General features: G+C 48.9%; 1 protein-coding gene across 1 annotated transcript in view; it reads left to right on the top strand.

Moving 5' to 3' along the window:
* Positions 1–24,390, top strand: part of ZNF618 (zinc finger protein 618) — a 159,658-nt gene extending 135,268 nt beyond the window's left edge. Inside the window, exons 11-15 of the mRNA XM_054584496.1 lie at positions 9,377–9,616; positions 13,221–13,304; positions 16,690–16,767; positions 20,513–20,614; positions 21,290–24,390. Of these exons, the coding sequence (XP_054440471.1) occupies positions 9,377–9,616; positions 13,221–13,304; positions 16,690–16,767; positions 20,513–20,614; positions 21,290–22,806 (2,021 nt within the window). The 3' untranslated portion in view covers positions 22,807–24,390. The remainder of the gene's footprint in view (positions 1–9,376; positions 9,617–13,220; positions 13,305–16,689; positions 16,768–20,512; positions 20,615–21,289) is intronic.
* The last annotated feature ends 415 nt before the right edge of the window (positions 24,391–24,805 follow it).

Here is a 24,805-nt window from a genome sequence, read left to right as displayed (position 1 = left end):
GCTAGGCAAGGCCAACCGGCGGGCAAGCTCCCTGTGTGCCCTGAGCGGTGGAAAGGGCAGGGAGCCGGAAGGGGTGCTCACCAGGGCTCAGAGCCTTGGGTGTCAATCCCAGTGGGGTCATGGGCTTGCCTGGCCCGTGGCCTGTCTCGGGCCTCCAGTCTCTCCCTCCTCACCTGACCCAGAAGGGAAAGGGTTCTAAGGACACTTCCCACAGGGACACAGTGGCCTTCCATTCTCCCGATGCTGCTGATTTCCCAGCTCCACTTTTGGGTGTTAGAGCGGCTCCCTCCTGCAACCCCAAGCATACAATGAGCTAGGAGGCCCTCAGTCCTCAACCACGTCCTGACAGGGGCGGGACTTTAGCACCTTGGTAGAGCGGACGTTTAGGGGTGGATATGGGAGTACCCCTGCTTTTGTTTGTCCCGATAGAGCTGTGTGGACCCCACTCCACACTCTCTGGATGGGGAGGCTTAGGTCCAGAAACAGGGAGGGGTTATGCGAGGTCAGCAGGGGGTTCAGATGCCTACTGTCTGGGGAGGCCCATGACGCTTGGGAAGCCCTGATAATAGCAGCACAGGCACATGGCCCCCCGAGGGCATTTGGGTAGGCGGGAAGGTGTCCAGAGCTTAGAGAGCAGTGCAGGCAGCTTCCCCAGGAAGTCCTCCCTGCTGGGCAGAGCAGCAGAGGCTAGGGGTCTCCCGTGTACGAGAGCTCCAATCCGAGGTCCCTAACTGGGTTAGACTTCTTGTCCCACTCAGCCTCTGACTGGTGGGTGACCTTGCGCCTGTCACTTCCCTTCTCTGGGCTCAGGTTTCCCATCTGTACAAGTTCTTGAGGGCTTTCCAGCCCAGGGGTCTGGATTCTGGGCCTCTCCAAACCCCCTAGTTGGTTGCCCAAATAGAGGAACCCATCCTGCCACTGAGGCTGGGGGTGTACAGCTCATCCATTTCCCACCACATGTTTGGGTCCTGTGCGGTGGCGGGGGCAGAGGGGAAAGGACACAGTTTCTGCTTGGTAGGGACGACCCATCCATTTGACCCACTAATAGTGCTGGTGCTGTCATCAGGGCTGTGGCTGGGCTTGAGCTCCATGGCCTGGACCCTCTGGGGTTTCCTCTCTCCATGGGCCGGGACTGGCAGCTGTGTGTGGGCATCTGCCCTGCTACCTGGAGAGGATGCTACCCAGAATGCACTTAGGCATTAGTTACAAGGCCTTTGCAACTAACCTTTGTTAGTTTCAGCCCGGCAGAGGTTTCAGCCTTTGGAGGGTGCCTTCAGTGCTGCTTCTGCTCTTCCCCCAAACTCCTGAAACAAGTTGAGTACAGTCATGGAGTCAATAAGTGGAGGGGGGGCTTGGCTTTGAACCTTGGAAGGCAAGCTCCCTGCCCATTCTCTTAACCATGAAGCACATGCGATGGTACAGCATGAAGGGCTCCATTGCTTGCACCCTGATTTCTTCCTAAACTTCTAGGGGCTTTTCTCCTGAAAAGCTGTCCATGGTTTCTCTGTTTCTCATCATCTTTTTCTGTCTGTTACGGACTCTGATTTTATGTCTTTCTGCATCTGTCTGTTGAATAAATCTTTCTTCTCTATTATTCACTGCAGTCTGAGGACTCTAGGGTCAGCTATGTTTAAATTACAACATGAGAGATTTAGGCCAGATCCAAAAGAGGACTGATTTTCCAAGGCTGACGAATGGCCCCTCCAGTGGCCTTTGGATCCAGAGATTTGTATGTCCGTGGATTCTGTGTGGAATTAGTGTCTGGATTTGACAGCTTCAAGTGGTGCCCAGGGCCAGGCCTCGAGAGGCCCTGGGTCTGGTGAGAATGTCCAGAGGGACCTAGGCTGACTGCAGAAGTTCTTACAAATGGAGTCATAATACGTACTCTTTTGTGTCTGGCTGCTTTCACTCAGCAAAATATTGTTGAGATTCATGCATGTTGTCATATATATATCAATTATTCATTCATTTTGACTACTGAGCCATTGTATGAAAAAATACCAGTTTTTTCAGCCATTTGCATGTTAATTTGAGTTGTTTCCAGTTTTAGGCTATTGTGAATGAAACTGCTATGAAAATGCTTGTACAAGGCTCTTTGTGGACATATGTGTTCATTTCTCTTGGATAAATACCAAGGAGTAGAATTGCTAGGTCATAGGGGAGAGTATCTTACCCTCCCAGCAGTCACAGATTCCATGTTCTTGCCAACATTTGGTGACAATGGGCTATTTAATTCTAGTTATTCTAGAAAGTGTATAGTGGTATCTCATGTTAATTTGTATTTTTCCTGATGACTAATGATGTAAGCATTTGTTTATCGGTCATTTGTTTATTTTGCTTTGGAAACTGTTTAAGTCTTTTGCCCATTTTTTGGTTGAGTTGTTTGTCTTTTTATTATTAAGTTGTCAGAGTTCTTTATATATTCTAGGTCCAGGGCCTTTATCAGATACACATATTGTAAATATTTTCTCCCAGTCTTCGGTATGCCTGTTGATTTTCATACAGTATCTTTTTTGATGAGCAGTTTTTCATTTTGATGACATCTAATTTATTAATTTTTTCCTGTGGTTGGTGCTTTCTGGGTCCTACCCAGGATATTCTTGCCTACCTCAAGATGGTGAAGATACTCTCCTCTTTATTATCTGTTAGAAGCTTTATAAATTTCAGCTTTTGCATTTAGGCCTGTGATCCACTTCAAGTTAGGAGTTTATGAGAGGTATGAGTTGAGATCCATTTTATTCTATACTGACATCTAGTTGTTCCAGCATCATTTGTTGGAAAGATTACTTTTTCCTCATTATGTTGCATTGGGACCTTCCTTCAAAATCAATTGAATATATAAGTGAGTTTATTTCTGTCCCATTGATTTATTTGTCTGTGGTCTCATTTACTGGAGTTTTATAGTAAGCCTTAAATCAGATTCTCTCAGTTTTTCACTGTTGTCCTTTTTAAAGAAAACCTGTCTATCCTAGGAACTTCGTTTTTCCTTATAAATGTTAGTCTTCCTGCCATTTTCTACAAAATATCTCACTGGGATTTTGTTTAGGATTATACTGAATCAATAGACCAATTTGGGAAGAAGAGACATAATAATATTGTTTTCCAGTCCATGAAGATGGTATATCTAAATATTTTTGTCTTTTAATTTCTATCAGCAGTAATTGGTACTTTTCAGCATAGAGGTCTTACATATATTTTGTTATATTACCTCTAAGCATTTCATGTTTTTTGACATTACTGTGTTATGTACATGTAAACACAATTGCTTTTGAATATTGAATTTGTAACCTGCAATGTTGCTCAATTCACTTATTCTTATAGTTTGTTTTTTTTTGTAGATTCTTAGGATTTTCCTTGTACATACTGATGCCCTCTACTAATAGACAGCTTCATTTCTTTCCAACCTATTCTTACTATTTTTCCTTCCTTACCATACTGATTAGAATCCTCCAGTACTATGTTGAATAGATGAAATGAGTGGATATCTCTGCCTGTTCCCAACTATAGGGTTCAGTTTTTCATCATCAAGTATTGTGTTAGCTGAAGTAGGTACCCTGTGTCAGCTGAGGAAGTTACCTTCTATTCCTAGTTTACTGAAAGTTTTTATTATAATTTGGTGTTCCATGTTTTTTCCTTACATCTGTTGAGGTGCTTCTATGATTCTTATCTTTTATTATGATAATGTGATCACATGGATTTTTGTTTCTTTAATAAGTCACTATGCCTATACTTTATTAAAACACATTAAGACTCAGTCAAACTGGAGAAGGTTACAATGTTGGGATACTTCTTTTTTGTCAGAAAAATGACTTATTTCTTTGAAGCTTCTTTTTCCTGAGTAGTTATTTCAATTACTTTAAGACCTAGGGTAGTTTGTAGAGTTAATTTGCTTTCAAGAACATGTTTTCTGATTACCTTACTTGAAATTCCCCAGAATTTTACCTGGATTTTAATACCACTCCCAAAGCAGATCCCTTAGAAACTGGAGAACTAGGATTAGCAGAGTGCTTTATATTCAATTAGTGGTTTGTTAATGATGGTCATAATTTTTTATATATAGATTTTAAATAAAGTGCCTGTATTTAAAGTGTGCAGTTTGGTAAGTTTTGACCTGTGTGTGCACCTATGAAACCATCATTATAATCAAGATTATGTACGTACCTATCATTCCCATAGTTTCGTTGTGCCCTTTTATAATACCTTGCTCACCACTTCCCCATTCATAGGCAAGCACTGATCTGCTTCCTATCGCTTATAGATTACTTGGCATTTTCTAGAGGATTGCATATGTGAAATCTTACAATATGTACTCTTTTATTGTGTGTGGTTTTGTGTCTGGCTCCTTTCACTTACCACAAGTGTTTTAAGATTCATCTGTGTTTGCATGAATTAGTACTTCATTCCTATTCGTTGATAGGTACTGGTATTCCAGTGTCTAGATACAGTAAGTCCTCACTTTTAAGTCGTCAGTAGGTTCTGTAATTTTAAGTGACGGCATATAACAAAACCAGTTTTACCATAGGCTAATTGGTGCAACAGGAGTTAAGTTCCTACAACATCTCATTGATGTTATAATGAAAGGACAATGAACGAAATTACATTATTTGAGGACCTACTGTGTAGATAGCACTATTTCCCGTATTCACTTATGGATGGACATTTGGGTCGTTCCAGTCTGGAACTAATACAAATAAAGCTGCCGTGAACACTTCAGTATATGTCTTTGTATGGACAGATGCTTTCATTTCTCCTGGGTAAATACCTGGAAGTGGAATGGCTGGATCAGATGGTCGGTATGTTTAACTTTTAAGCAATGGCCAAATTATTTTCCAAAGCAATTAGGCCATTTTACATTCCAACCCACAGTGTACGTTTCTTCTCATGTAATGTCTTTTTGTCTAACTTAGTTATGAGAGTAATGCTGGCCTTATAGAATGAATTGAAAAGAGAATTCCCTGAGTTGAGTGTTAATTAGGTTACATTGATTGGTCATACTGTTCAAATCTCTAGACTTTTTCAGGCTTAAAAAAAAGGCTTGTTCTGTTGAATACTGAGAGAGAAGAGTTAAGGTCTACAACTTTAATTGTAAATATGCTGTTTCTCCTTTTAATTCTATCAGGTTTTCATTCATGTATTTTGAAGCTTTTGTTTTTCTCTTTTTAGGTGCACACACTTGGGATCATTATGTCTTGATGAATCGATCCTTTTAAAATTGAGTAATGCCCTTTTTATATTGGGTGATACTCATTGTCTGAAATCTGCATATTCTGATATTAATATAGCTACTGCAGCTTTTTTAGGATTAGTGTTTTCATGGTATATCTCTTTTCATTCTTTTCTTTTAATCTACATGTGTTTTTATATTTGAAGTGCATCCATATAGCTGGTTCTTACTCCTTTATCTAACCTGGGATTCCTGCCTCTTAAAGATTTTTTTTTAATTAATTTATTTACTTATTTTTTTAGAGAAAAGGGAAGGGAGAGAGAACAAGGGGAAGAGAAACATTGATGGGTTGCCTCTTGCACACTTCCACCCAGGGACCTGATCCACAGCCCAGACATGTACCCTGGCCGGGAATTGAACATGCTACCTTTCCGTTTGCAAGATGACACCCAACCCACTGAGTCACAGCAGTCAGGGCAATCTCTGCCTTTTAAATGAAGTTTTTAATCCATTTACATTTAATATATTTTTATATGGTTGGATTTAAGTTTATTGTTGTATTTCTGTTTGCCTCATTTCTTATTGTTCATTTTTTTTGTCTTGCCTTCTTTAATATTAATCAAGAATTTAAAAAATTTTCTCTATTAGCTTTATACCTATACCTCTTTTTCTTTAGTGATTGCTCTGTCGTTTATAATATGTATCTTTAGTGTATTAGTCCACCATGAATTTATATAACATATCACACATAATGTGAGAACGTTATATCAGTATACTTCCATTTACTACTCCCCTGTCCCTTGTGCTGTTCTTTCTTATATCATACAAATAAGTCTTAATATCATACATATATATCATACATAGACTTGCACATATAAGTCTAAATAAGTTATAAACCCAGCAGTTATTCTTTTTTGCTTTAAACGGTCAATTATTTGTTACAGTAATTAAGAAATGAGAAAATACTTTTTGTATTTACTCACATATTTACTATTATCTGTACTTTTCTTTGTATAAATTTTAATTTCCTTTATTCCCTGAAGTACTTTAACATTTCTTATATTTTAGGTCTGTTGGTGAAAAATATTCTTAACTGAGTATGTTTTTATTTTACCTTTTGAAGGATGTCTTCTCTGGATATGAAAGTCTGGGTTGAGAATTTTTCCCAGCACCTTACAAATGTCATTCTTTCATATCCTGGCTTATGTTGTGTCTGATGAGAAGTCAAAGACCGTTCTGATTGTTATTCTATACTTAATATATCTTTTTTCTTTGGGTGATTTTAAATATTTTTCTGTATTACTGGTTTTAGTAATTTGATTAGGGGTGTGCAGTTTCCTTTGGGTTTATCTTGCATGGGGATCATTGAGCTTCTTGGATCAGTGGTTGATATTTTTCATCAAGGAAAATTTTCAGTCAGTATTTCTATATGTATTTTTCTTCTCTCGATTTATCTGTCATCTCCTATTGAGACTTTCTTTATGTGGAAGTTAGATTGTTGGATGATGCTTAAAGATCAACGAAGGCACTGTTCAGTGTTTCAGCCTTGTTTTCCCTCTGTGTTTCTGTTTGGATTGTTGCAAGTACTCGGTCTTCAAGTTTACTAATCTTTTCTTCTACAGTGTCTTAATTTTTTTCCATTAGAAATATCTATCAAGTAAATTTTTCATTTCTGCTGTCATATTTTTAATTTCTGTAATTTCCACTTGGTTCCTTTTTACATCATTTCTTTCTTCATGATGTTCATGTTATCCTTTAAATCTTTGAGCATATTTATAATAGCTGCTTTAAAGTCCTTGTCTGCTAATTCCATTATCCCTGTCATTTCCTTTTGTTTCTATTGACTGTTCTTTTCCTCTTGCGTATTACTCACGTTTTCCTGCTTCGCTTGATGAATATCTATATTTATTCTGTGCTGCGCATTGTGGATGCAGTGTTGCTGAGTGTCTGGATTTTGTTATCTTTCTTTGAAAAATGTTGAATTTTGTTCTGGCAGGCAGTTAATACAGATTTCCTTGATACTTCAAAGGCTTGTTCTTAAGCTGTGTTGGTGCAGGTCTGGAGTACAGTAACCCCTTCTTATGCCCAGTTTAACTTTTCATGGTTTTAGTTACCCACAGTCAATCGTGGTGTGAAAATATTAAATGATGCCCTGGCTGGTGTGGCTCAGCAGACTGAGAGCCGGCCTGCGAACCAAAAGGTCGCCAGTTTGATGCCCAGCCAGGGCGCACAAGACTGAGCCTTTCTCTTGCACATTGATGTTTCTCCTTCTCTCTTTCTCCCTCCCTTCTTCTCTCTCTAAAAAATAAATAAATAAAAATATTCAATAAAAGGAAATATTAAATGGAAGATTCCATAAAAATGCAATTAATAAGTTTTAAGTTGTGTGGTGTTCCGAGTAGCATGATGGAATCTTGTGCCATCCCTCTCTACCCCTCCCAGAATGCGAATCATTCCTTTGTCCAGCTTATCTGTGCTGAATAACTTCCCACCCCTTAGTAGCCATCTTGGTCATCAGATCAATTGTCACATTACCACAGCGTGTGTGTTCCAAATACGCCTTATTTTAATAATGGCCCCAAATGCATTCACACACATTTTATTACAGTATGTTGTAGTAATTGTTCTATTTTATTATTCTTGTTGCTAATCTCTTAGTGTGCCTAATATAAAAATTAAAATTTATCACAAATATGTATGCATAGCAAAAAACATAGTATATCTACAATTCAGTACTGTCCACGGTTTCAGGCATCCATTGGTGGTCTTGGAATGTATCCCCCTTGGATCAGGGGGTACTGCTGTAGTCTTTATGTCAGGGTGAGAATAACCCTTCTAATGCATGGCTCTTCTGGGTCTCAACTGAATGCCCAGGCTATTCCGCAACGTCTTCTTTCTGGCAGGTAGAAATTCACACATCCTCTAACCTTGTGCACCCTCTGAATTCTGACTTAGCCCACAGCCCCCCAACAGCTGTTGGCAGCTGGGCTTTGCAGAGGATCTCTCTGTGCAGATCAGTTTGGCACTTAGCCAAAGACTTTGGGAGTCCCTCTGCACGTTTCTGGAGGGTTGGTTGGTGGTGGTGGGGGTGGGGGTGGGGTTTTTTGTTTGTTTGTTTGTTTGCCTGATTCTCTCCTTTGTTATTCTGCCCTGCAACTTCCGGTTGTCTTAGAAGCCCTGGTCTCTGATCACCGCCTCCTCCTTTCAGGGCGATTACAGCACTTCCTCTGGGCTTCACCGTTGGGCTGCAGCCCAGAATGTCTCTGCGGGCAGAGAGCGGGAGTGTCACAGAGGTCGTGGGAGGTCTCCTTTCAGGATTTCGCAGTCCCTGCACCTCCTTCTGTTCAGGGCCTGAAAGCTGTTGTTTCATGTATTTTGTCCTGCTTTCTAGTTGAATTTGGAGGAGGGCTAGTCCTACACCAGTTGCTCCATCGTGGCCAGAAACATAAGGAGTCCACTTCTCTTCCTAAGACCAAAATCCAGGAGGAGGGTTTCCCAAATGAGACTCTCTTGCAGCTTGTCTCCCATTCATTTCCACCAGCCTTTGAGTACAGCGCTCCCATCTGCCGCAAATTCATTCTACCCCCACCCTCACCTAGTAAAAGTTTCAAGGGAGACTCCCGCCCCATCTCTTCTTCCTCTTGGTGGCACGGTTAATTTTTTTGAATCCTTATATTCTCTGAATGTTCTGCTGCAGTTAAACTTTAAACTTTACAGAAAGGAGGGACCGCTGTGTTCTCTTATTTTTAAATATCTCTCATGTGTAAATATCTCATGTATTTCTTACAAGAGCAATCAGCCATTCTGTCTGAAACTCTTCCCTTCCTGGTGAAAGCCCAGATAGGGATTCCCGTCTGATAATATTCCCTATGAGAAGGTCAACAGATGGTGCAAAACTATTGAGTGAAATGAGTTCGGAGCCTGGGAGATCCGTCCTGGCTCAATCCCAAACTGCTCTGTGCCCTGGAGTGGTGCCTGGACCTCTCCAAGCCTCTGCATCCCTGTCTGCCTTATACCCTGGGGGCCAACGGGAGGATAACATGTGAGATAGGCTTCCCTCGAGGAGAAGCTGGGAAAGGTTCTAGGCTCCCGTACTTTTTCTGTGGACTGAAAAGAGGTTTCAGCCCTTGAGCATGGGGGTCTGTGGCATGAGAAGCCACTTACTTGGCCAGCTCCAAGAGCTCTTGGGGACTGAGAGCGTGACCCTCTCAGGTACCGCCCCCGGGTGGGAGCCACCGGACGATCCAGACACGGGCTCTGAGTGTTCACATCCAGAGGTATCCCCGTCTCCACGCTTCGTGGCCACGAAGACCCAGACGAACCAGTCGGGGAAAAAAGCTTCGGCCTCTGTGGTCCGATGCTCCACCCTCTTACACCGCACCCCTCCAGCCACCCAAACCCAGACGTTCCGCACTCCAAATTCAGGATCTCCGGCAAGCAAGGCAACCGCAGGTACCAATGGCCTCTGTCACCCCACAGTTCCTCCACTCCCTACCCTTCACCCACCTGCCACAGCTGTGCCTGGGGTCATTGTTCCCTTGCAAGAGCAAGAGTGGGGGTCCCATAGTTCCCTGGGACGAATCTGGGTCCAAGCTGTGCTTCTGTCTGGCCCTGTGGCCATGACGAGCCACCTAACCTCTCTGAGTCTGTTTTCTTATCCTAAATCAGAGGGTTGTACAAGATGGTTTACAAACTGTTTTTTAAACAGGAGACTATTTTTTCCAAGTTATGGCCTAAGGTGTTTTTAAAAAATGTTTTTAATTACTTGCCAACATTCGAACCTTAGGAAATTTTATGTAAAACTTGATTCTGAGCTGACCTTGACAAGTCAGATCTGGCAGTTCTGGGCCCACGTTCCTGCAGGGCAACAACTGGCTTGGGGCCAAGCCACAGCTGCCTCCTTCCATAGAGCATGTGCTCTCCAGTTGTCCACAGTCCCCACCACTCCCTCCTGCCTACTCAACACAGTAGCCACGTGGCAGGTGGCATTTCTCATTGTGATCACACTGTTGTCTGTCTCACATCCAGCCCAGCTCATCCATTTATGTCACCTGCCTGGACCCCCTCGCCCCTCGCCCCTCGCCCCTCGGCATGAATTTGCATCCCCCAATCTGAAACCTCATTTCTATGAAGAGCTTTCTCCTTGAAGCAGAGTGGCTGACCTGGAACTCTGTTCTCTCGGCCTCCCTCTACCTAATACTACCCGTGAAATCGCTCCATGCGCCATAGCCCAGCAGGAAACCAGCGGATGCCAGCTCCTATGTTTCCGAGTCCGTGCAGAGGGGTGCTCAGACCTCAGAAGGGCGAACAGGCAGTAATAGGTTCACAGCAGCATTTCTCCCAGGAAAACTGATAAGACGCATTGTGTGCCGCATACCAGATACCAGGAATCCTGATTCATAACTGGGTGGAACGAGCTTTGGGCCACGTGACTGGATATGGGGGGCGGGGCTATAGGGTAGAATGATGATGTGGTCCTTCTGGAACCATGAGGGCTTTCCAGTTACTTTCAAGAGGCCCACAGCCCTCAATTAAATATACAAGCGATCAAACTGAGTTCAATGAACCAGTCAATTGGACTGGTGATATAGCCAAGTGACTAGTTGTGTCTGCCATTACTCTTTGGTTCAGGGGGGTACTGTTGGACAAGGATATGGTTCTTAAAAACGTTTGAAGACATTATGCTTAGATGTCCCAAAAGGAAAGTAAGTACTTAACCTTGAATGTAATGGATTTTCAGGTACTGTGTTGAGAAAAACCAATAGCCATTACATTTTTCTAGAAATGGACCGATCATCATAGGCTGACTGGTGGTAGATGTTGCCTCAACTAAATAATGGGATCATGGTTTCAAATGTTACTTTTCACTCCAGACCTTGTGACTGGGAGTTTTTACATCTGTAGTTTCTGCAGGGAACTGCTTGGAAGGGGCTGTGTGGCCTGTATCAGCTCTTGGACTTCAGTGTCCCCAAGTAAGCATCCAGCAAGCTATGGAACTTGCTTCTAGCTGCCTTTATGTGACCTGGAAGACTTTGGGTTGGGTTTACCAGGTACATGTGGGCAGAGCTGCAAGTCGTCGTCACCTTCACTGTGCTGGAATGGGCAGCCCTTCTTGTGTGGGTGTGCGGGCCTGTGCGTGGGACCTCGCCTACGCTATAGCCCCACTGGTTTGTGGCCAGAGGTACCTGTGGCAGAGAGAACTGATCAAAATTTGCATTGGGAACTGAGTTAACAGGAAACTATTACCTTAGTTGTCCTAAGTTCTACCAGTAAGTGGGTTAGGCTGAACAAAAACCCTCTGCAGAGGGGTCAGCCTCCCCCTGCACATACAAGGATCAAGATGGAGAAAGGACTCGCTTGTGAAAAAAGAAGCTTCTGCCTCAAGAACAAAGTCTCCTCGTTCTGCCGTCTGAGAGGGTTAGCAGCATGTTCAGCCCCAGGAACTTGCCAACCTCACTGTCCTCTCTTTTTCTTTTTTTTTTCCTACCTGTAAAATGGAAGTGACAGAGGGGGCCTCACAGAGCTATTGGGAGGATTAAGGGAGAACGTGAGTGTAAGGCGCCTGGAACAGTACCTGGCATGCAGTAGGTGCTCAGTAAATGAGCTCCCTCCCCCTCAAGCAAAGAATTGAGGGTCGGTCTTTGCCAATTTAAAGATGACACCTTGAAGGAAGCAGACATGCAGCTCTCAGCCCAGGCGTTCTGCAGACACGAGAGCCTCATCCCTGTGGCGGTGTAGGCAGCCTCTGTCAAAAGGCGCTGCAGCGGGAGGCATTTGTTGGGGCCGGGGGATGGGGCGGGGCCTGTAGGGGCTGCCTCTGGCTTCCTCTCCCGTCACCCCAACAATCGTCCGGAACCCTGGCCCCCACAGTCAGAGCACTTGCTCTGCTGGCAAGGGGCGGTGGACTGGGTGATGATGGCATTTCCCAAAGTGGGTTCCTGAAGTCACCATTTTTCAAGGGGTATTAAGGAATCCGATACTTAACAAAATAGGCTTTGGTGGCTACATTTGTTTGGGATGGCTGAGTTAAATAAAAGAAAATGGGCCTCTTTTCGGTTGAACTTCTCAAGAGCCTTTGATATCCCTGTGCAAGTTGTTTCTCTTTCTCCTTAACGAAGGGGCTGGGCCAGCCGCTTATTCCAAAGTGACTTGTTTCCAGAAGTCTTTATCTCCTGGAGCGTCCGACATCCCCATTGTGCCAAGAGCTACTTGGAAAAGTCGAGTCACCTTCCAGCTTGGATGCTCTGTCTCAGTACCTTCTGCAGCTGGGGAGGGGGGGAGGGGGGGTGGGCACTAAATTGGTGTTTTTCCACCGCTTGGAGGCTATCTCTGCCCCCCACGGTTTCTGGACAGTGCCTGGGAGAGGGTGAGTCACTGCGAGTGCCACCTGTAAGTGGAGACGCCCAAGAAGTCACTCAGGAGCTAGTCCCTCAGACTCACCTGGTCTCTGGCCTCCTGAGGGGTGGGGCTGCCCCCACTCTGCCTGGCTCACCTTCTCTCCAGGGCGCCTCCTTGCCGCCCAGGGACCGCTTGGCATGTGGAGCTGGCATTAGCTGTCTGGCCCACGTGCTCTGCCAGGAGACAGTCTGTCATCCTGCCTGCTCTGTTGTGGGGCCAAGACAGCAGAATCTGGCATAGGAACTAGCAGGGGGGTGGGGGGGGGGCAGGTCTAAATTACTAAGTGTCACAACTGTGGCTCCCCAGGGGCCACTGGTGGGCGACTCAGGCCCATTTTCCACCTGCTCTCTTGGCTGGATTTCATCTGTGTGCTCTTGGGCTGGTCGCCCACACATCTGCCCCCCGCCATGCCTGGATCTCCACCCCCTCTGGGCACTTTTAGGGGGGTCTCCTGGGGCCCTAACAAGGTGTCAGGCAACTCAGGTGAGCTTGAGGATCTGGGAGTTCTGGTTTAGGGCCCTGGGCCCTCCCTAGACCAGAGGCTTGGGCGGTGCCCAGGTATTGCAGCCTCTGAGCCACCTCTGGCTTGCCCTCTGCTTTGGACCTAGTGCTGATCAATCACCATTGTTTTCTCTTGCTCTCTCCTGTCCCCACCCAGCAGAAAGCGCTTTCAGTCGGAGAGTAGAAAGCAAAGCACAAAACCACTTTGAAGAGACGAATAGCAGTTCCCAAAACTCCAGCGGTGAGTGTGCCCTGTGACAGGTGTCCTGTGCTGAGGCCACTGTCTCCATCTGCTTCCACCCGCAGTGGCGGCGGCAGGTGCTCTGTGGTTGGGGTCTCCGTGAGGTGAGACGGTGGTGTTGGGAGGAGGCTGCGAATTAGGAGGAGGCCAGGCAGGGATGGGCAGAAGCCCAGGGGCCTTTTCTTCCAGGGACATACCTCTGGGCGTCCAGGGCCTGCTGGGGACAGTGGCCCCTCGTCTTTTTTCCATGGAGGGAGGAACTGCCCCTCCCCACAGTCTGCAACATGTACTCACATGGCCCCAGAGGGTTGGCCAGAAGAGCCGTTTCTGTGTTTTTATGGTAAATATTGTAGCCAGTTTTGTCCAGGAGAGGCAAAGGGGGTACAGTAGAGAGAGCTGTGGTCTAATAGCTCGAGGCCCTGAGTTCCGGCCCCACTTTGGACTCAGGACTATCCAAAGGTTCCCTTCGAGTCCCCACGACCAGCCCAAGATTTGCCTGAGGTTCATGGTAGTGTTTTGGCGCCCCCTGGTGGCTGCATCTTCAGGACCCTGGCAGGACTGAGAGTGCCTTAGAACAGAGCAGCCGAAAGCCACTCCCCCAAGATAGAACTGGAGTCAGCCAGGTGGGGCCGTGGGTGGTCACCAGCAGCCTCTGTCCAAGAAAGGCACAGCAACGTGGTCTGCACAGTGACAGCCAGGGCAGGAAGGGAAAAGAATTCTGACACTGGTCATGTTGAAGTAACACACACACTCTTTTACATAGTTGCAGTTTCGTTATTAGGTTTCAGCTTGTGCCTGGCATATCATGGGTACTACATGGGTGTAGACAAATGATAGATACAGTTTGACTGTCAATCAAACTGGGGTTTTATGAAACAGTTGGGAGCACAGACCTGAATGTGGAGGTTTCTGTGCAGGAATCTGCGGTTCAGCTTCCTCTTCATCTGAGGTTCCGACCTCAGCTCTACCTCCTGTGAACTGGTGACTTGGGCTAGCCTTTTCATTTCTCCTCTGCTCTAAAGTGGGAATAGCCCACATGTCCCGGAGCTGGTGAACATTCAGCAAGTGTCCTGCACAGATTATGCACCCACTCACTCAGTGGGCTGTTTCTTTTCCTTTCTTTCTCTCTCTCTCTCTCTCTTTTTTTTTTTTTTTTTTTTGGTAAGTAAATCAAATGAGCCCTGGCTGGTGTGGCTCAGTAGATTGATTGCAGCCTGCAAACCAAAGGGGCGCCAATTCAATTCCCAGTCAAGGCACATGCCTGGGTGTAGGCCAGGTCCCCAGTAGGAGGCGCGCAAGATGCAACCACACATCGATGTTTCTTTCCTTCTCTTTCTCCCTCCCTTCTCCTCTCTAAAAAGAAATAAATAAAATCTTTAAAAATAAATAAATAAAGTGATTTGATGAGTGCCCTGAGCAAGGGAGTGAGATGTGGTGTGGGAGCCCCAAGAATGTTGACATGATCCCTTAAATGGTAGAGAGCATGTTGACTTTTCCAAGCTCCTTCACCCTTTTGAAAAATGCAATCCAACAGCATCTCCAAGAGGAGGGCCTAAAAGTGATGGAGTTTTGCCCAAGACCACATAGGAATAAGCAGTTGGGACTGGAACTGTGGTCTCCCGGAGCCTTTGCTCAGCCAGCCAGGCTGCACCCCCTGCTTCTCCTTCCCCCAGAGTTGATACTCAGAATTGGGAACCCACAGTATGAAGGGCAGCCCCCGTTTATTGAGAGCTTACTATGTGCCCGGCATGTGTTCAGAGCTGTTTGTGTCTTACCTGTTTTCATTTTTACCCCAGCCCCAGGAGGAGGGTCGGGTCTGTGTTACCTTTACTTTTTGGATGAGAAAACAGAGGCCCAGGAGCGGTGGATTGTGGCCCCACGTCCCCAGCTCATATGTGGTGGAGTCAGAATTCCAGTCTAGTCCGTCGGGCCCCACTCTGCCACCTCCTGCTCTGAGACCACCCCCCCCCCCACCGCCCCACAACACCAGGAAGTGTGGGGGAAGCACCGGCAGGCGGAAGCCCTCAAAAGCGCCGCCCTCACTGCAGCTGCTCTGCTGTGTGGGGCCAGACACCCCCATTCGGTGCCGGGACCTAGAAGCAGGTTCCCGTGCTGAAGTGGGCAGCCCCGCGTGTCCATTCCTCGTTATGTTCTGTGCACTCAGGTTTTGAAAGTTGAGCGTGTCCTAGAGGGGTGGCCCTGGCTGATCTGGCCCTGCCCGGTGTCCCAAGCCCACCCCAGGATGTGAGCCTGGCTCAGACGCCGCGCCCCCTTGGAGGGCCCCACCTGGCTCACCATTTATTAAAAATGGAAGCAATGACAGTCATCTCAGCACCAGAAGTGGAAGAGACCTAGCTAAACTGTTTCTCTTTTGCAGAAACTGCAAGTCCCCTGATTTCCAATACTTTCCCTCTCCTACAGAGTAAGTGATGGTCCCACCGGGGGGCTGGAGAGGGCGAGGCAAGGCAGGGAATGAACCCGGTGGCCACGGCTCTCAGGGCCTCCCCAGAGCATCTGACCTCGGGCCGCCCTCCCAGGCAGGCAGGGCCGGAGGAGGGTCCAGCCCCAGGTGGGTGGAGGGGTTTGGATGGGGGGAGGCTGAGCCCTGACAGTGGCAGCCTGCCTCTGCCCCTCAGCCCTGGCAGGAAAGCAGACCTCCTGTCCTGCGCTCCACAGCAGCCTCAGGACCAGTGTCAGCCAGCCTCTACCTGGCTCTGCCCTTTCTCCTTGGTACCCCTTCGTCCTCCCTTGTTTCGGCTGGGCACTAACTCAAGTTTTGGGGACAGAGACGAAAGGCAAAGGCCCACTGGCACACTCGTTCCCGTTCCTGTTTGCTCTCCTCCTCCCTTCCGTCCCGCCCTCCGCCTCTCTCCTCCCCTTTCCGCATCTTATCCTGCTTCTTGCTTTTCTGTGGCTTTCTCCACATCTGACCCTGTTCTTTCGTTTCTTCTCCTCCTCCCTTTCCTCTGTGTCCCTCACCTTGTTTTGGGTTCATTCATACATTAATTCATTCGTTCACTCAGCAAACAGTGATGTGCACAGGCAGATGGGCTGTGGAACCGGTAAGACACGGTCTCTGCCTGAGAGAGTGCCTGGGCCCTCCTCCAGCCCATCCCCCGTGCCCACAACAGTGCCTGGCACACAGTAAGCACTCAATAAATGGCTGCCTGACTGCGTTGGACAGTCTCTATCTGCACGTCTTCCTCTCTCCATTGATCCTTCCTTCCCTGAGCCTCCCCCTCACTAGTTAGGGACAGGGGCAGATCAGGCTGGGCCCAAAGCCCCAGTGTGTGTGTGGGTTCCCAGTTCCAAATCTGCGCGCAGCCCAGCAGGAAGGCGTCCGGGGTCATTCTGCCGCTAAAACAGTGACTTCTTCTCTCTGCAGAACCCTATACGTGCGGCGCCTGTGGGATCCAGTTCCAGTTCTACAACAACCTGCTGGAGCACATGCAGTCCCACGCAGGTAGGAGACCCAGCGGCCCACCCCTCCCCCGCCTCAGCCCCGCAAAAGGCAAAAGGCAGAGGTGGCGGAGCCAGCCTGGGACCCCAGGGAAGGCCACTTTCCTAGGAAAGGGTCACAGGACCTGGGATCTGCCCCCAGGGAGCCCCTCAGTCCGTTATAACACAGAGGGGAGCTGTCTGCTCTGGGAAAAGCAGGCTCAGGGAGAGCAGAGAGAGTGGGCACAGAGCTGAAGGAGGCTTCTGGAAAGTCTTGGCTCCTGGCCTGAGCCTAAAAACCAGGTAGGAGCTAACCAGGAAAGAGACATGAAGGAGGGCAACTGAGCATGGTTTGAGGTCAGGGTGGGCAGAGGCAGGAGGTGCGTGCGGGGAGGCTGAGCCCGGGCAGCCTGGGCCTGCACCCCATGTCGGCACAGAGGTGACAGGCAGCTGCCCGGAGGGCGTGGATGGGGGAAGCACGGGTGTCTGCCCCCCCCGGCCTGAGTTTCGGGTTCTGTGCGTCGGGTCTGAGGTGGGGTGTGGGGGCCTAGGAGTTGCATTTCTGAAGAGTCCCCAGGCTGTGGTCCCACTTTCAGGACCCCTGCTGTGAGCTAGAGGAGGAAGTGGTCTGCTGCCCAGGCCACCTTTTTACGCGCTGTTTCACCATCTGCCCAGCGTGCAGTGTTAACGCCCTGGCTCCAGACCGCCCGGCCTTCAGACGATACCTCTGGTTTTCGGGTTTTTTCACAGGAGCACTCCGTCTCTAGTCTGATTTCTGTGTCAGTCAAGGAGACGCCATGTGCCGTAACAGATAAATGCCCAATTCTCAGTGTTTAACGTAAACACGCATTTCTCAGTTGCATCACAGCCTAGTGTGAGTAGCCCGGTTGGGTGGCCTTGCACAGGGTGAATTCAGGGACTCTGGCTCCCTCCTTGTGTGGCTCCATCCTCTCCTGGGTCTTCGGAACCCTCTCCCTGTGACCAGGGAGCGGAGAAAGAAGCACACTTCCCTCTTTACCACTTTAGATGACAGGTGACACGTGTCGTAGACACACTGATTCCAGGGGCAGGAAAAAAAAGATGCCCAGAGCCACAGCCCAAGGAAGGGAAACAGGAACCTAGGGGAGGAGCTAGCTGCCCCGGCGCCCTTCCTCAGTAACCCTCTGGAGGCTTGGAAATGAATGATGTGAGGTGCACATGGTGATTCAGTAATGGTAGCTGCTGCTGTTCGTGCTGTTTTTATGATTACTGCTTGTATCTCTCTTAGGTTTACAAATCTCATGTAATCCTCCAGGCCTGGCCTGACTGGCACAGAGTGGTGCAGGACTAGACTCTGTTTTAGGCTGGGTGCTGTTCTGTTAGTGTGACCCCTCTCCCTTCGTTCGTTCGTTCGTTCGTTCATTCATTCATTCATCCATTCAGCATATATTTATGGGGTGTCTGATGTACACTAGGCACTGATTCGCGTGACTTGGGGAAGCCGATCACGTATTTCCGATGGACTGGTTAAACGCAGGATGGAGTTGGATTGGCCGCCAAGGCGGGGGTTCAGCCCTCTGGTGTGCCCCCGTGGCCTGTGACCACCGGCAGGAAGCTGCGTCCCCCTCTCTGAGCGTCTCCATCTCTGATACGAGGGCACATAAACCTGCCGTCTCCAGCTGCCCCCCTCACACCAGGGTTTCCTCTTCACCTGTCTCACACCACCCGCTTCCCCGTGCCAGCACCCATCCCGTGCCAGGGAAGGCCTTGAATGCCAGCTCGGGCCATTTAGTCTTGACCTGATGAGGCATGGTGACAGCAGTGGGGAGAGTCTGGCTGCTGAGGACCGCCGCCTGAGAGACCCACAACCCAGCTCCCTCCCCCTCCCCCGAAACTCCAGCCCCAGCCCCGCACCTGCTGCTCAGCCTGCTTCGGGAAGCTGAGGCTAATTAGGGAAGAGCCTGGGTGCCTGGGCTTCCACATCCCTCAGGCAGTTGGGCAGAGGCCATTAAAATGCAAATGAAGGCTGCACCTTGTGGTGGCCCCACCTCCCCCCAAGCATCTCCCCTTGTTTTCCACGAAGAGCTCTGGGCTGCTTTGTTCTGGTCCAGTGCTGGCAGAGAATGCGGGAGGCACTCCAGTGCAAAGCCAGGCTGATTCCCAGCCAGGCTGAGTCGGGATTAAAGGATTGACTCCATACAGAGAAATTAAACGTCACGATCTGCGCAGTTCACGGTGCTGCTGATAAGGGGATCAGCCTCGAATAACACCAATCTCGTTAAGAGGCTGCTGACTGGCACAAGGTAATTCCTGCTAATAAGCTCCCTTTCTTTGCTGTGGGAAGCCCTGTCTTGCCTCTGGTGACAGTTCAGGAGCCCGTTTTGGCGGTAACGATGCTGAGACCGCTCACATTTAGAGAGCAATTAGTTTCTGTCAGGTATGGTTATCTCATCCCACCTCCTGAACAAGCCCCTGAGCCCCCTGACATTATCCCACTGTACAGATGAGGAAACTGAGGCTCAGAGAATGGAATCGCTGGTTCAAAATAGTATCACTATGAACATTGCTGCAGCTCTTCCTTGGTGGCAGGACTCAGTGTAAACGTTTTGCACGTACCGGCTCATTTAACCCTCCAACGGCCCTCTGAGTTAAGTGTCCGTATCAGCTCCACTTTACAGATAAGGAAATTGAGGCACAAAATGGCTGCGTGACTTGCCCAGGGCTTTGCAGTCACGATGTTAGGCCAGGACCCAGATTCAGCAACTTCCCTCTTCAGCTGGATAAACTGATAGATGAGGTGAGGGGTTACCAGAGGCAAAGTCCCCTCACAGATCATCCTCCCAGTCCCTTGTTAAAGTACATTGAGGAGGACCACGGCCAGGAGAGGCGTGGGGACTTTCCCAGGACCCCCACCAAGAGGCATGGGACTCCCACGCAGCAAACAGTTTTTTTGCAGGCATTTACAGTTTTAGGATTTTGGAGGGGCCTCACCTGATTTCTAATCTCTTTGAACCGCTTTACCTCTCAGGGCCTGCGTCTGCTCACCTGTGAAGTGGGCTGACCGGCGCTCTCTGCAGGCCGGCTGGGAGTTCTGGAGATGACACACGATGTAGTCTGGGCTGTGGCACATTCTAAGATGAAACCGAACAAGAGCGGCTTCTCTTTTTCCATCCTCTGCCAGAAACAACCACTTCCTCTTTCCTGCCTGGGCCCCTTCCTGGGAGACAGCCTTTATTCCAGCTTTGCATCTGTGCCACACACTGTGCTCTGTGCTTTCCCTGCATTGTCTGTTGTTAGTCTTCCAGCAGTTGTGTTACATCTGTGCGATGATCTTTGTTTTTCCTAATGATGACAATAAGGCTTCAGCCCACAGTGCTGTGGCTCAGTGGACTGAGTGCCAGCCTGTGAACCAAAAGGTCGCCGGTTCAATTCCCAGTCAGGGCACATGCCTAGGTTATGGGCCAGGCCCTCAGTGGGGCGGGGGCGGGGGCGGGGGCGGGGGCGGGGGCGGGGGCGGGGGCGGGGGCGGCTTGTGAGAGGCAACCACACATTGATGTTTTTCTCCCTTCCCCTCTCTGTGCAAATAAATAAATAAAACCTTTTTTTAAAAAAAGAAAAGAAAATGAGGCTTCACAAACATAAAATACCTGTGTAAGGAGGAGCCAGGATTTGGAGCCAGGTCTCAGTCCCAGAAGCCATGTTTGCCTTCGCCTGCCATGCCCCCATTCTTGTCTGGTAGTCCACAGACCTCTTACACTTCGGGGTAACATCCTATCTCTTTATGCTGGCAGCGGACAACGAGAACAACATTGCCTCCAACCAGTCCCGATCGCCACCTGCTGTCGTGGAGGAGAAGTGGAAACCCCAGGCCCAGAGGAACAGTGCCAACAACAGTAGGTCTCTCCCAGGCTGGAACCCACGGGATTCATGGAGGTCTGCCCCCCGCACCTCCAGACCTCTCTCTGGTTGTTCCTTCCACCCCTCATCTCCACCACCGGTGCCTCCCATGATGACAGAAGACCATGCATAACAGTGTCCAAAGCACATACACACCTTAGACCTCGTAGGTGTGAATTACAACGTCATGGGATGGGCAAAAGGAGGCCTGGGGAGAGGAGATGATCCGTTTGTGATCAGAGAGCACAAATTAGTGACAGAATCAGAACTGGTATCTACTCAGAATTTCTTGGCTGCTCTTTCCTGACACTGTGGCTTCATGTATTTTATTCACTAGAGATCCCTTTATTAGAGGCCACTGCTATAATGAGGAAGAGGTTACGCTAGTTGACTCCAAAAGTCTAGGTGAATGGCACATGCAGCAAGCATGTTGCCCACAAAGCACTATGTTCTATTCGCATGCCCATGGCAGGCATTACTAATCAATCCATCATAGAAGGTTATTCTCATGAGACTCATGTATTAAAAAACAGCTAGCAGCACCAATTTGTATGCAAGATGAAATCGGGTCATAATTCCTAGTACTAGATGCTTAGAGTATTAGGCTGCTGCCAGACCAAGGAGCCTCAAATGCCAGGATTAATCACATCTCTCCTTGTGTCCCCTGTCAGCCACGACCAGTGGTTTGACATCCAACAGCATGATCCCCGAGAAGGAGCGGCAGAACATCGCAGAGAGGCTGCTGCGGGTGATGTGCGCCGATCTGGGTGCGCTGAGCGTGGTAAGCGGGAAGGAGTTCCTGAAACTGGCCCAGACACTGGTGGATAGTGGCGCCCGCTATGGGGCCTTCTCGGTCACAGAGATCCTGGGCAACTTCAACACGCTGGCACTGAAGCACCTGCCGCGCATGTACAACCAGGTGAAGGTGAAGGTGACATGTGCCTTGGGCAGCAACGCCTGCCTGGGCATTGGCGTCACCTGTCACTCACAGAGTGTCGGCCCCGACTCCTGCTACATCCTCACCGCCTACCAGGCTGAGGGCAACCACATCAAGAGCTATGTGCTGGGCGTGAAGGGAGCAGACATTCGCGACAGCGGCGACCTGGTGCACCACTGGGTGCAGAACGTGCTGTCAGAGTTTGTGATGTCAGAGATCAGGACAGTGTACGTGACGGACTGCCGGGTGAGCGCGTCCGCCTTCTCCAAGGCCGGCATGTGCCTCCGCTGCTCAGCCTGTGCCTTGAACTCGGTGGTGCAGAGCGTGCTGAGCAAGCGGACACTGCAGGCCCGCAGCATGCACGAGGTCATCGAGCTGCTCAACGTGTGTGAGGACCTGGCGGGCTCCACGGGCCTCGCAAAGGAGACCTTCGGGTCGCTGGAGGAGACCTCGCCACCGCCCTGCTGGAACTCGGTCACGGACTCGCTGCTGCTGGTGCACGAGCGCTACGAGCAGATCTGTGAGTTCTACAGCCGAGCCAAGAAGATGAACCTCATCCAGAGCCTCAACAAGCACCTGCTCAGCAACCTGGCAGCCATCCTGACTCCGGTGAAGCAGGCGGTCATCGAGCTGAGCAATGAGAACCAGCCCACCCTGCAGCTGGTGCTGCCCACCTACGTCAGACTAGAGAAGCTGTTCACGGCCAAGGCCAATGACGCGGGCACTGTCAGCAAGCTCTGCCACCTCTTCCTGGAAGCCCTCAAGGAGAACTTCAAGGTGCACCCAGCGCATAAGGTGGCCATGATCCTGGACCCACAGCAGAAGCTGCGGCCTGTCCCACCCTATCAGCATGAGGAGATCATCGGCAAGGTGTGTGAGCTCATCAACGAGGTTAAGGAGTCCTGGACTGAGGAGGCTGATTTTGAACCCACCACCAAAAAGCCTCGCTCCGCCACTGGTGAGAACCCCACAGCTCAGGAAGACGATCGGCTGGGGAAGAACGAAGTGTACGATTACCTGCAGGAGCCCCTCTTCCAGGCCACCCCTGATCTCTTCCAGTACTGGTCGTGCGTTACCCAAAAGCACACGAAACTCGCCAAGCTCGCCTTCTGGCTCCTCGCAGTTCCGGCCGTGGGGGCCAGGAGTGGGTGTGTAAATATGTGTGAACAGGCACTTCTAATCAAAAGGAGGCGACTGCTCAGTCCAGAAGATATGAACAAACTCATGTTTCTGAAATCCAACATGCTTTAAGACTTTACTTCTGAACGAAAGGAAAGAAAAAGAGAAAAAGAATGGTAGGAAAAAAAAAATACACAACACTGTTGCAAACAAAGAAAAGGAATTTAAGTTCTAAACACTGTGGACCTCATTATAAATGCCCCCTGGAAACTTAAGTGCTTTTTTCAGTGTGTGTGCGCGTGTGTGTGTATACCTGCATCTGTGCGGACGTGTCCAAGCACACGTACCGTGGACGCGGGCATGGGGCTCTTTGCTTATCTGCGTGGCCACAGAAGCTTCACGCACGCGGGCACACACATACTAACCTGGTGCATGCGCACACGCCTGCTTGTGGGCATGTGCGCATTAAACTGGGCGTGTCAGGAAAGCTGAGTGTTTGGGAAAGAGGGAAAAAAACGCTTCACCTCCTTTTCTCAGTAAGGGGCTTTTAAGACTCCGTTTTCAGGTGTGCAGATTGGTAGAACGCTGATGTTGCAAAATGTTCAGGCAGCTGAGATCTGAAGTGACTTGACGCTCTCTGTCCTTCACCCCTTGGTCCCCCTTTTTCCTTCCTCTCCCCCAAGTCCTCCTGACCCTACTGTACCCTGCCCCCCGCCCCCCGGCTGCCCTGCTATGGATTCTCCAAACTGCATCAGATGGACAGTTTCTGCACTGGACTTTGTTCTTATTCACCTTCAGGGCATTGAGCTGCTGCCCTCAAGACACCCTTGGGTGTCACGGGGCAGCCGCCTTAGAAACACACCTATCTATCTCCCCAAATCAGGAAAGGAGACTTTAAGAATATAAAGCTGACTTTTGGCTTTTTAATGTAAGAGAAAAAAAAAAGACATATTTCAGAGAAGTATTGATACTGTCTCCACTCAATATTTTTTCCTAACTTTTTACCAGTTTTTATCTTTTGTTTTTGGGTTTGTTTGGTTTTTTTTTGGTTTGTTTTGTTTTTTCAAACTTAATTTAGACTCTGCTAGGAGGCACTGAATGTCTATAACTTATAAGTTGAAGGTTTTTTTTTTTAATTGCCCGTTTTGTTCCTCAAGTCACACTGTAAACTAGCTCATCTCAGTGGTATATTCACTCTCCTAAGGTTTTTATTAACCTTCCCTGTACAGTCCAGTTTTCGTGTATTTGAACAGCAAAGCCCATGACCTCGTCTGTGCTGTTTGGAGACCAGGAGTGGGGTTGGAGTCACAGGTTCCACAAACGCGGGGTGTGGTGGAAGCCATAGGGAAGCACGTGGCTCAGGAGTTCTCCTGAATGTAAGTGGAAGGCCCGCCCTCCTGGCCCGCTGTGTCTGGTACTGCGAATGTCCGATTTCTATAACCCAGAGTGCATTACACTACTCGCCACATCACTGACACTTCCAGCTCAGCAGGGACTCCTGAGTTGACCCACGTTCACGTCTCCTTTCACACCTCAGACCCACGGCCCCTCCTCCCTCCCCACGACCCCAGGTGGCTCCGATGGCTCCATCGTCCTCAGCCTGGGGGCCTCTGCAGAGCCTCAGCCCTCCGTCCAGGACAATAGTTGAGCATGGTGCCTTGTGGGCCAAATGATTGATGTCTTGAGGGTGGAATGGCATTAGGCCACTTGAACTTGATGCTGTGAAAGATGTCTTTAGGCTTTTCTCTCTTTGAGCAATGTAGTTTCTATACATTCAGTCCAAATGCTGAGGGTGGCCCCTTTCCCCTCCAAAGAGGTGGTTCTGTCAGGATCAGTGATCCAACCCTGCCCCCCGCGCCCCAACCCCTCCTCTCTGTGTATTAAGTGCTGGTGGTCTCACATCCTCCGGTGCCCATGGCTGTGGCATAGACATGGTTACACCAAGGGCTTCAGGGTGAGGAAGACCACCATGGTGGGGGGCTGTTCGCAAAGGCGCATTTTACCATCTTGGGGGTTGGCTAAGTCCACTCCATCCCTTCCTAGTAATAAAGCATTACTCAACAGCAAGATACCTCGACTACAAAAAGCACTGTACAACAGCCCTCCCCCCCCGGTCCGTGGCAGGTGGGGA

Source organism: Pteronotus mesoamericanus, unplaced genomic scaffold, assembly GCF_021234165.1.
Source record: "Pteronotus mesoamericanus isolate MK-2021 breed Mesoamerican mustached bat unplaced genomic scaffold, CSHL_Meso_final contig_78, whole genome shotgun sequence".
Taxonomy (NCBI): domain Eukaryota; kingdom Metazoa; phylum Chordata; class Mammalia; order Chiroptera; family Mormoopidae; genus Pteronotus; species Pteronotus mesoamericanus.
The sequence above is the reverse complement of the archived record's forward strand: the minus strand, read 5'-3'. Positions and strand labels throughout refer to the sequence as shown.